Below are 11,588 nucleotides of genomic sequence, written 5' to 3'. Positions count from 1 at the left end.
TTAATACATATTGGTAATGCATATTTAAGAATGGGTTTTATTTATTAATTTAGGTAAGCAGATATTTTGGATGCACGAATTTTAAATATATATATATATAGATAGCATACTTGGATGTTCCCACCTATCTCTTAGTAGTCTAGGGAGCTGCCCAATAAAAAATTACCACGTGACAGTTTTTTTAGGTGCAATCTCATTACTCATATAGAGAGAATTGTGTCTAGTGGAATGTATGACATAACTCCGATACTAAGTTCAAGGTAACCATTAAAAAAATTTAAATGGTTAATATATGATATGGGATGGTTATTAAATTTAAGATTTCAGGAGTATTTTTAATTAATATTAGGAAGTAAAAGAAAAATTATGGACAAGTTAAGTTAGTTTAATAGGTCAAATTTAAACAATAATCAAAAGAACAAAGTTAGACAAGTGGTTGATAGCGAACGCAAGCTTCTCTTCCTACCAAAAGGAGATAGGGTAGATAAACAAAATTAATTGACCATTTATATGTAAGAAATAATTTTCTTTATTTATTATTATTTTTTAAATAAATAATTTTCTTTATTTGAAAAAAGAGAGATTAGTTGGAAGATACACTGCATCCTGAAAAGTTTAAAGTTAAAAAAGTGAATAGCAAGAGAGAAGGAAAAAGTTGAAAGAAAATGAGAGCAATTTGCCATAAATTTATATGAATCCATCTTTAACAAGTTACCATTCTATTTCTGCAACATCATGTCCAATGTTGCTTGTTTTGAATGCATTTTTCCTGTCAAAATAATCATAATTCAACCAACATGTGATTGAACTATCAACTTCGATTTAAGTAGTTTAATTCTTACACTCTACATATATATATATATATATATAAAGCTTCTTTTTGTATTGAAAGTAGAAAATACGAACCCCTAACTTTTCTTATCAATAATCCATATATTACAATAGTTCATATATTATACCAAACACCAGTTGGATATACTTATCTTAGGGAAAAAAAGATAATAACAATAATTTTCTCACAGGTGATATTGAATATAAAATTTAAGATAGTTGATTCAATTATGTTCTGCATATAGATGAAATGGAAATCACATTATGGTTTATATATAGATTCTCCCAAAATCCAAAATGCAAGGTTTTCTTTTTTTGCACTATTTATGGCCAAACTATCTCAAAAGTAAGCACATAAAAAATCATGTTTTATTAAAAAAAAAAAAAATTGTAAGTGACCAATTATAATTAGACAATTGAGTGAAATTCATAAAAATGGGTGTAGCTTAAGATGCACCTAAATATTTTATTCCTTTGTTAAATTTTTTGTAAAGACTAAATCCTAATATAATTTTAGTATTACACTAGAATACATAATTGAAATTGCAAAGAAATATGAAAAATCAAGACTATTTTTAAAAAATAACCTTGTTGTTGTAAATTTGAGCAGCACAACAACAAGAACGTGGATATGGAAAAAATATATAATAATAATAATATATAATAAAATAAATATAAATAAATAACAAAAAGTAAATAAAATAACAAAGAATGGATTTCTCCATTTTTTCCAATCTTTGGAAGGATCACTAATATGTGTCTTTCAAAACCTACCAAATGCCTATATGTATAGGCAATTTGGCAAGTATGAGGTAGATTACATGGAGACTAATAGTGTGTAATCTTAAGACATATAGACAACACATGGACAATACATGGGGTAATGGATAAGTGACACATGACCGGTGGACACTAATAATAGACATCTACATTACACCTAATTTAACATATTTATAATATTCTCCCTTAGATGCTCATTATATATGTAACACCCCGATTTTTTGTTCTTAATGTAATTTCGGTATTTTCTATTATTTGAGGACATTTTTGAAATTTTAGAAATTCAAAATTTAATTATTGTGATTTAATGGCTAAGAAGAAAGAGGTGTTTCAATTTAATGGTTTAATTAGAGGAAAATTATAAAAATTAGACTTTTTATATCACACAAGTTAAGTTTAAAATTAATGTCAAGAATTAATTTCATTTTTGGAAGAGGGTTAGTTAAGGGAAAAAGAGATTAAAAGTTGGAAGAAAGAGAATAAAATAAGATATAATGGAATAAAATAAAATATTTTATTTATTTATTTATATTATTTCCTTTATTTTTCTTTTTTCCTCCTTTTTCTTCTTTTTTGACCCCCACCCCCCGCCCCCCCCTCCTTTCCCTTTCTTGCGCCCTTCTCGATGCACCATCGGAAGGGCCCGACCGTTCGATTTCGCCGTAGCAGGAGTCTGTCGTTCGATAGTCGTCACCCCAGCTCGGCCAGCTGTTTGCTTGCCCAGCTAACCTCTCAGCCGCAAAACCGTGCCACACTACCGCCGTCGGTCTAATCTCCTCCGTGCGTCGCCCAACCCCTGCCGTCGTCGTGGTTTCCGTTGGATCTATTGGATTTGGATAAGTTAGTGCTTTTCTCAAATTGGATCTACTGGCCATATTGTTGTGCTTGGATTTTGAAATCGAGTTTTAGAAAAGCTTGGAAGTCAAAGGGGCGTTGTCGATGAAAGTTGGAAGTGGTTTCATCCTTGGGTAAGCTTTTTGGCATTAAATTTTGGTTATCGTTGCGGGTTGTGATGGATTCGGTATTTTGGATTTGGGTATAAGGATTTAAATTTAGTTGTTTGGGTTGGAATTGAATGGTTGTATTCCTGTGATAGGACTGTTATCTTGAGTTGCTGTATTATTTTGGTTGCCTGATTAACTGAGAATTTTGACATCGAGGTAAGTAATCTTACTATTAGAACTACCCACGTGCCATGCAATATAGTTATGATTTATTGAGAATTGTTGTTAACTGGATGTGTTCGTATATGCCTTCTCTGTTATGAGGATTTAAAAGACTAGATGCGCATAGAGATATTTGCATGCTAGCATGATTTGATATATTACTATTCTATGAGATTCTATATTATCTAAGGATGATGATATGTATGCTTATGTTATAGAGCCATGTTACAATACCTTTGATGTTGCAATAGTAATAGCGTCCTCACTATTAGTTAAATACCCACTAGAAGTTGTGTTTCCTTCGGGATTCACTAGAGGTGGTGGTTTCTTTCGGGATCCACCAGAGGTTGTGTTTCCTTTAGGATTCTTTAGAGGTGGTGGTTTCCTTTGGGATTCACCAGAGGTTGTGTTTCCTTCGGGATTCACGAGAGGTGGTATCTCCTTCGAGATTTACCAGAGGTCGTGGGACCTACGGGACTTACTAGAGGTAGTGGGTATACTTAACTACAACAAGATGAAATTCAGATATTCATGTACATATGTGTTCTATGAGGACTAGGGGTGTGCTTACGTCCCACCAGAGGTAGGCATCTAGAGGACCTAGATGCCTAGCCTAACCCTAGTAGTGGAGCTACTTACTACTAGGGGTGTTCCATTTCCGTCAGCTTAAATACCCCAGTCTAGCCAGAACCAGCCTTAGACAAAAGGTCCCTGATAGATAAATTTATTATAAATTTAATCTTTTATTCAAATCAATTTAATCCTATTAAACCGATTTAAAAGATTAAACTTAGGTTTCTAATCTCATTAGAACCATGAACTTAGGTCTATCTCAATCAAATTTTAAAACCCTTTTAAAACATGATTTTACCTAAGTTCGTATACAACTCTTTCTTATTGATTTTAGTTCTAATTTCCATTTTATCTTATAAAAGGAAACAACTAAAACCATCCATAATGCAAAGCAACACATTCATAAGGTATTTATTGAAGGAAATCGGACATGAGGTTTTCCATGAGCAGCGGAATGATCGTTCCAAATTTCATTTGTATATAAACATTAACAATTAAAATCAAGAAACGGAAACATACAGGCTATGCGCAAAATGAAATTACAACATGCTTTTAATAAGATCAAGGGAAGAATAAACATACCTTTGAAGACTCATCTTCAATCTCCCTTGATCTCGAACGCTCGAACATACTCCAAGATTGCAACATACGAATGCTCGAACTCAGCGATCTCTAAGATCACGAACAATCGGCAACCACCACACAAACACCGCGAACTCAATGAATGACCTCCAAAAATCTCAATTATGTCGAGTTGAGTACGACACCACCACAATGGCTACCTTGATATTCTCGGTGTGAGAATCTAGAAGTGTGGGCTCTGTGTGGATTTGTTTAGAGGACGAGACCGAAGGAAGAACAATCGTGTAAGCAATTGAGCAAGTGGGAGATGACAAGGTCTATCGTATAGACGATGCCCAATCGTTTAGAAGAAGCTCCACGATCGCTTAGCAACGATCGTTTAGCTATCGGTCAATTGAGTGAACTATCTTGTAGTGTCACTCCAGGATCGTCTAGACTCTCTTCAGCTATCGTTTAGTTAATCTCATTCACTTGACAGCCAACCATGAGTACTTGCTGAGAATATCAACTTTCTCAAATCTACTAAATTTAGGAAAACATTTTTCCTTTTATCTCACGGTTACCATGAAACCACCAATAACCTCCCACTCAATTAGTTATTAGAGAAAAAGAGATAATTATCCAATAGTTAATATTGTTATAAATATATATGATAACCAACTTACCATACTATATTTATAACCTATAGTTTTAATATTTCATCTCATGAAACATATAAACCATAGTTCTTGTTCTATTTCATGGTACTTAATGTAAATTTCATTTACATTAATCCTCCATTTGATGTATCTCATACATCACACTAATCCTATCATATACAATCGAATTACCTCTTGTCAATTTGAATATTTCAAATCAAAACCAAGAAATGATTCTCAACTTGAATCCATTGAGCCACCAAGGGGACCTTATGGACCTGTAGCTCGAAGCTCCAATGGTACGTGAATAACTGATTAAACTCTTTAGTCACAGGATCCACCATTCGTTAACTGTCAAGCACTCCATAAAGATCGACAGTTGAACTCTCCTTACTACAGATATATTATGTGTTCATATCAACCAATCAACAACACAATAACCCTATACAGATCGCTCGTAAGTACAACTGGGCCAATAACCGTTATGCCCCTTTAGTTACATCTAACTCCTTAAGTACCACTGATCCCTCTAATGAACATAAGTCATAGTCCGACTATGACCGAGTCTTCTCTTCCAAAGAGACGTTGTGGTCACTATGTTCAAGCCTCGGAATCAGTCCTTAAGGGAGCAATCTATCTACTTACCCCTACTTTGGAGAAGGAGTGAATTCCATCTTGTGTAACTGAGTTCCCAGCTCCCAAATCATACAAGTCCCCAAAAAGGCAGGCATGTTGAGTTGGCAATCTGGCCACTTTCACCCATACTAATCAAAGGACTGCCCTCAAAGACAGGAGTTCCCAAAACACTCAGGATTGAGGTCATGTCACCTATAGTCGTTTAGGTGAGATGTAAATCTTCAGTATCAACGGTGTTATATACAGAGACAAATCATCTTGTGGTCCGGTGTTATACAAACTCTTTGTATAGGACACCCCAGCTCGCATGGCTCCACATGAATGGTCAGGATCTACCATTTGTAGTAGTTCACAATACTTGCAAACCTCTACAAAGCGGGTCGTATCCATAGTGTCACCAGAATCAGGTATCCCTCCCTAATCTTTATACTACAGACCTATTTAGACTATCACTTAAGACATGATCCACTTGTATATCTCATATATATGCTTAAGTTTACATAAAATAACCATGGAGCTTTGTTTATTGGATATGAGTAAATGCCAAATAAAATAACTCTTATTTTATTCATAATAATGTGCCGAGAGAATTAGGACACCAATCCCAACATTTATAATTCTTGTAAAGAAACCTAAGTGTCAAGCTTCATGCATTGTTCATTCATTACTACTTTTATATAACTCTTATATAATAAAGTAATGAAACAATCATACATGCTCTCATATATCTTTATACTATAATACTTATAATATAAAGATGATGCATGAATATGCTTAATGCATGCATAAATATAACTCTTATATTATATGATGCATGAGCATGCTTTGGTGTAATTTCATCATGCGATCTACTATATTATAACACTTATAATATAAAAATGATGCATGAACAAATGTATAACTTAAGGTGGGTTTTAAATCTACATGTCATACATTATGGCATATAAACAAACATACATCTCATGCACATTAGATAAAAGTTGATGGATCGGGATAATTAGCCTTATATCCTGAAGAATAAAGCTAACTAACAAAGATCATTGAGTCCACCGGTTAAAACAGGCGAACCGGGTCTTGAACTGTCCAGGCAAAGCCGCGTCTCCTTGTTCGTGTAACATCTCCTTGTGATCGTCTAGCAACGCTGTATGAGCATAAACGATCGTTTAGCATGGATCGAGTGCCTATGACTTTGCGATGAAGCATGAAGGTCATACGATCGTGCAATGCATATCGTGTAACGCATGTCTAAACGATCAAGTAGACGACAACTATGTGGTGAAGCATGATCGTCTTAACGATCGCGGAGCAAGCGTCAAGTATCGTATACTTGGTGATCGAGTAGTCAATGACTATGCGATGAAGCATGCTCGACTACACGATCGTTTAGTGTGTGCGCCTATTAAACAACGAGTATAAAAAACTCTAAGCGATCGTTTACCTAATGCGTCTACGCGATCAAGTAGCCAATGCAACACGATGGAGTAAACTCTTTACTCAATCATTTAGCATTAGTTATACGATCGTTTAGTAAATACTACACAATCAAGTAGAACTTTTCTACACTATCGTTTAGCCAAATCTTAATGATCGTTTAGTCTGGGCTGCACGATGCGACCAATCTTTGATCTTCTTCCTCGATGAGAACAACATCTCCATGCTTCGAAACTTCATCAAGAAAAACTAAAAAAACTTCAAACACTTTGAATATAGACTAAATTGCTTGTTAATTATGCCAAAAAACACAAAGGCTCTTACAAATTAACACTTTGTAAATTTAAAGAAAGCTTTAAATAGAGGCAATCATCACGTAAACATCCACCAATACATCCACAAACACATTTAACCCTTAAACGCATTGTAGAACACTTAAAACCCACCATGACTATAAAAGAAGTTCAATACAGCAATGGAATTTGGAATATTAGAACAGCCTAGCTTTGATACCAATTGAAGGAAATCTAAAACATATATTTTGTGAGCGAAAGCGGATCGTTCCAAATCCCATTCAGAATGAACACAAACAATTACAGTCTTACACAAAATGATTAGCATAATCAGAAATTACAGCATGCTACTTAAAAATGAAGATACAATGGATAGAGTATGCAAACCTTTGAAGAACCTTTCTTCATGTATCCCTCGATCGTCCAACAAATTGTTCAATCAACACGAACTTGAAAGCAACAATCAAAACACGATCTCAACGAACGTCTGAATGAACCTCGATTCCAATCAAGTCCAATTCGATCCTCGAACGGAATTAGAACACTACCACAATGGTTACCTTGGTATTCTCGATGTGAGAATCCAGGAGTTGTGGACACTTTATGATTTTGGATTGAGGAAAGCAGGAGGTAGACGATCGAGTAAATGAGAGATGAATGTTGTCTATCGTATAGAAGAAATACTCGATCGTTTAGAAAGTTGAAGCCTATCGTATAGACTTTGCTACTCGATCGTTTAGCAACGATTAAATGAGTAACTATCGTATAGTAAACTCGTAGCTCGATCGTGTATGCTCTCTATGTTACATTTAGTAAAACCTTTTTACTTAATAGCCTTTGTGAGATTATTTCGAATAAATCATCAACTAAATTTTGGAAAACCATTTTTCTTTTGATCTCACAGTTACCGTAAAACTTATAATAACCTCCCACTCAATTCAGTTATTAGAAAAAAAAAAAAGAATAATTAATTATCATATAATTAATATGTTATAAATAAATATAATAACCAACTTGTCATATTATATTTATAACCTATAGTTTTAATATTTCATGATATGAAACATATAAACCGTAGTTCTTTTTCTATTTTATGGTATTTAATATAAATCATATTTATATTAATTCCTCCAATGATAATGTATCAAATACATCAAATCAATTATATCACATGTAATTGAATTTCCTCAACTGATTAAACTCTTTAATCACGAGATCCACCATCCGTTAACTGTTGATCATTCCACTAAAGATCGACAGCTGCACTCTTCGCACTATATATATATATTTTCGTGTCTATATGACCAATCAATAGTGTGATGACCTTTCACAAATTGCTTGTAAGTACAACTAGGCCAATTCATCGTTTTGCCTGTGTAGTTACATTTAACTCCTTAAGTACCACTGATTCCTCTAATGAATAATAAGTCATAGTCCTACTATGACTAAGTTCTCTCGGACCAGGAGAGAGTGTGGCCACTATGTTCAAGACCCGGAATTAGCCATTGAGGGAATAATTTATCTACTTACCCTTACTTCGGGGAAGGAGTGAATTTCGTCTTGTGTAACTGAGTTCCCAGCTCCCCAATCAGACGAATCCTCAAAATAGTAGGCTTGTTAAGTTGACAATCTGACCACTCTTACCCATATAAATCAAAGGATCGCCCTTATAGGCAGGAATTCCCAACTCACTCAAGATTAAGGTCATGTTAACTATGGTCATTTTAGTGAAATGTAAGTCTCAATTATCAATGACATTATATAAAGAAACTAATCATCTCGTGGTCCGGTCTTATACAAACTCTTTGTATAGGATACCCCGCTCACATGTCCCCACATGAGTGGTCAGGATCAAACCATTTGTAGCACTTTACAACACTTGTAACATCTATAAAGCGGGTCATATCCGTAGTGTCAACAGGATAAGGTATCCCTCTTTTACCCATCTACTACAGACCATTTAGGTTATTACTTAAGGCATGATTCACTTGTATATCTCCACATATATGCTTAAGTTACATGAAATAACCACGAATATTAGTTTATTGGATTTGAGTAAATGCTTATAAAATAACATTTATTTTATTAATAACAATGTGTGTACAAAATATTTACAAACTACAATATCACCAGAAGAATTAGGACACCAATTCCAATACTCCACAGACATATGAACTCCATATATCCTATTTCAACTCTGCATCCCAAACAGCTCCTAAGCATTCTTATATATATTGTTTTTCTGTTCAATTAAATTTATAAATCATTAAATGTTATAAACTTAATCACACCAAACATTTTAACATAATGATTACCCCAACTTCAAGTCTAAATAAATTACTGTATTTTAAATCATACAAAATGAATATGTCTTATATTATATATATATATATATATATGAGCGTACCATATCTATTTTATCAAATAAAATAATTAGTAATTTTAAGTGATATTATCTTATTGCCAACACGAATATAATTCAACTGATACAAATTTATATTATTCAACTTTGAGATCAGATAATTTCTACTCAACCTATTATATATATAAAAAAAAAAAAAAGTCACATGATTTTGTCAAATAAAAACCCATTTTTCATTTTCAATGTTTTTCTTTAACAAAACAAAAGGAATGGAATGATGTAAAGAAGAAGGGTGAAATTGTCTTTTCGTATTTTCTGTTTGTCTTCTAACTCGACCAGATAAAGTGCACCGTAAAAATTGCCACCGTGCGACGTCCATTCACGTCACTTCGATACCGCCAATCGGACTACGGGCTACGGCTAAGGTGAGTACTGAGTCGTCTTCCTTCCTCCGGCCTTCCTCCTCGGCGTGGTTTTGGTTTTGTTGTTTTTTGGGTGTGCCCCAGTTCCCAGATTCTTTCTTTTCTTGTTATCGAGAATATTCAAACGGCGAAGAAAAGAATCCATATGGCCATTTACGAGTAACCACTGTTTGTGCTCTCTGCGAGAAAATTCAAGTATTCAGTATCATTTTCTTTATGGGTTCTATTTTATTTCTCTTTCCAGTGAGAATCTAGCGCTTTCTAGAAGAATTTTATTCTATTCAACTGTTTTCTCGTGCTTCGTTTCTTCTATTTGGAAATCCAGTTGTTGGATCGATTAATTAGATTTGAATGGACATTTGATATGTATGGATTCAAAATTTTGTGCCAATTATAGTTCATTCCCGTAGTGATGAGAATGTTTGGCATTGAGTTAGGGTTTTAGGAAGTTCGATTTTTGTTGGTTGGCCTGTATGAATTCAAGTTATTTGCATATTTGAAATTAGGGTTAGCCAGTGGTTGTTTGTTTAATCAATACTTTTTTTCTCCGAAAAGTTAATTTGTACTCTGAATCTGCCTTTATTGTGGTTTATCTGTGAAGTTATGCACTGGAAGGCAGGCTGGTCCTAAGAACTTCATTTGATTAGTTACATGTTTTTTGACAATTGTCGAAACGTAGTGCAGGCATTGTCCTTTTCTTGATAATTGCCTGCTTTCTATCGGACCATCTCTTGAATTGAGATGTACTCCACTCTGCACTCTTCATGAGTTTGTTAGTTTCTTTATGATTGTCCTTGTATGTTACCTGATCTGTAAGAAATTTATATTCACTTTTTGTGAACATTCAATTTCTTGCTGATGCAGTTGGTTTTGCTGCTATGTAATATTTTGCTCTTACCAAAATCACCAACAACTTTTAATGTCAAGTATTAGGCCTGAGCTCCCTTGAATCCTTTCATGTTATTTTGTTATCATATTAATAGTCGCTATTATTATGACTGACAAGAGAGTTTGATTCTGTGTCTTGTCTTAAATGTTCCTTTGTGCCAGTGCATGGATGTGTATGTGGAATTTCCCATTCTTTGCTTGTTCAGATGCTTACTGTCATCATTAGTGTGCACAGCTTATCAAATTATTGAGAACCTTTATCACATGAACATGTAAAAATCCTTTGTTTCGAGAATTTTATGTCTTTGCTCTAGGCCAATCTTTAGCTTCTTGGTTATTTCCTAATTATACTTTGGTTTCTAGAGATTGGTTTGAGATGAGTTCTGTGTTTTCAGCTTCTTTGGCTAGCCTTACATGGGAAACAGAGCCGTGAAGCAACCACAGGAACAAAGGGGAGAAATCTTCTTGAAGATAGTGCCTCCTTTGGACCAAGCATACCTTAGATGGCTCGCTCGTGATCTCGAGAGGATTCATGGCTTCACCCCAAGAAATCCTCGTGCCGTGAAGCCTCCGGATCACTACATAGAGTTCATGCGCTTGAATGGATGGTTGGATGTGAGTTTAGATGATCCAGATCTCGCACATTTATTCAAATAGCCATTATCTTGCAAATTTGAAAGTGTACCAGTGTGAAGTATCTATCCTCTATCTTCTTGTAGTGGTAGTTCAAAGTTCAAAGACTCTCATCTGTCATTTGGAGGTAATTCTTTTTATATCAAGCAGTTGTCCATTAGCAATTTCTGATAATGAGGAATTATGGAATAAAACTGTGTGGTGGCCAAACTGTCACTTCAGTCTAATGTTTGTAATGTCATTATTTACTCCATGGATGAACTTAATTAAACGACTTTACTTCAGTTGAAAATTACGTTCTTTATCAGCAATTATCTTTGTCCACTTGCTTCCAAAATTTGATTAAGATCAAA

At 34.3% G+C, this 11,588-nt stretch overlaps 1 protein-coding gene across 4 annotated transcripts; it reads left to right on the top strand.

The window, feature by feature from the left end:
* The first annotated feature begins 9,577 nt into the window (after positions 1-9,577).
* LOC120088440 (aspartyl/glutamyl-tRNA (Asn/Gln) amidotransferase subunit B) lies at positions 9,578-11,527 on the top strand. Of its 4 annotated transcripts, none has more exons than XM_039045740.2 (2): positions 9,578-9,717; positions 10,998-11,527. In XM_039045740.2, the coding sequence occupies exon 2, from the start codon at positions 11,017-11,019 to the stop codon at positions 11,257-11,259; it is 243 nt and encodes an 80-aa protein (XP_038901668.1). In that variant the 5' UTR covers positions 9,578-9,717; positions 10,998-11,016; the 3' UTR covers positions 11,260-11,527. The 4 variants fall into 4 exon arrangements, with proteins under 4 accessions (XP_038901668.1, XP_038901672.1, XP_038901669.1 ...); XM_039045744.2 differs by lacking the exon at positions 9,578-9,717 and adding an exon at positions 9,734-9,873; XM_039045741.2 differs by lacking the exon at positions 9,578-9,717 and adding an exon at positions 9,769-9,909.
* The last annotated feature ends 61 nt before the right edge of the window (positions 11,528-11,588 follow it).

The sequence above is a fragment of the Benincasa hispida genome, chromosome 10 (assembly GCF_027475165.1).
Source record: "Benincasa hispida cultivar pf3 chromosome 10, pf3_genome.v1.1, whole genome shotgun sequence".
Taxonomy (NCBI): Eukaryota; Viridiplantae; Streptophyta; class Magnoliopsida; order Cucurbitales; family Cucurbitaceae; genus Benincasa; species Benincasa hispida.
This window is presented reverse-complemented; position numbering and strand designations above follow the sequence as displayed.

Bases quoted from the DNA above. Each gene is read 5' to 3' on its own strand.
- LOC120088440 (XM_039045740.2), top strand. From the start codon at position 11,017: ATGGGAAACAGAGCCGTGAAGCAACCACAGGAACAAAGGGGAGAAATC.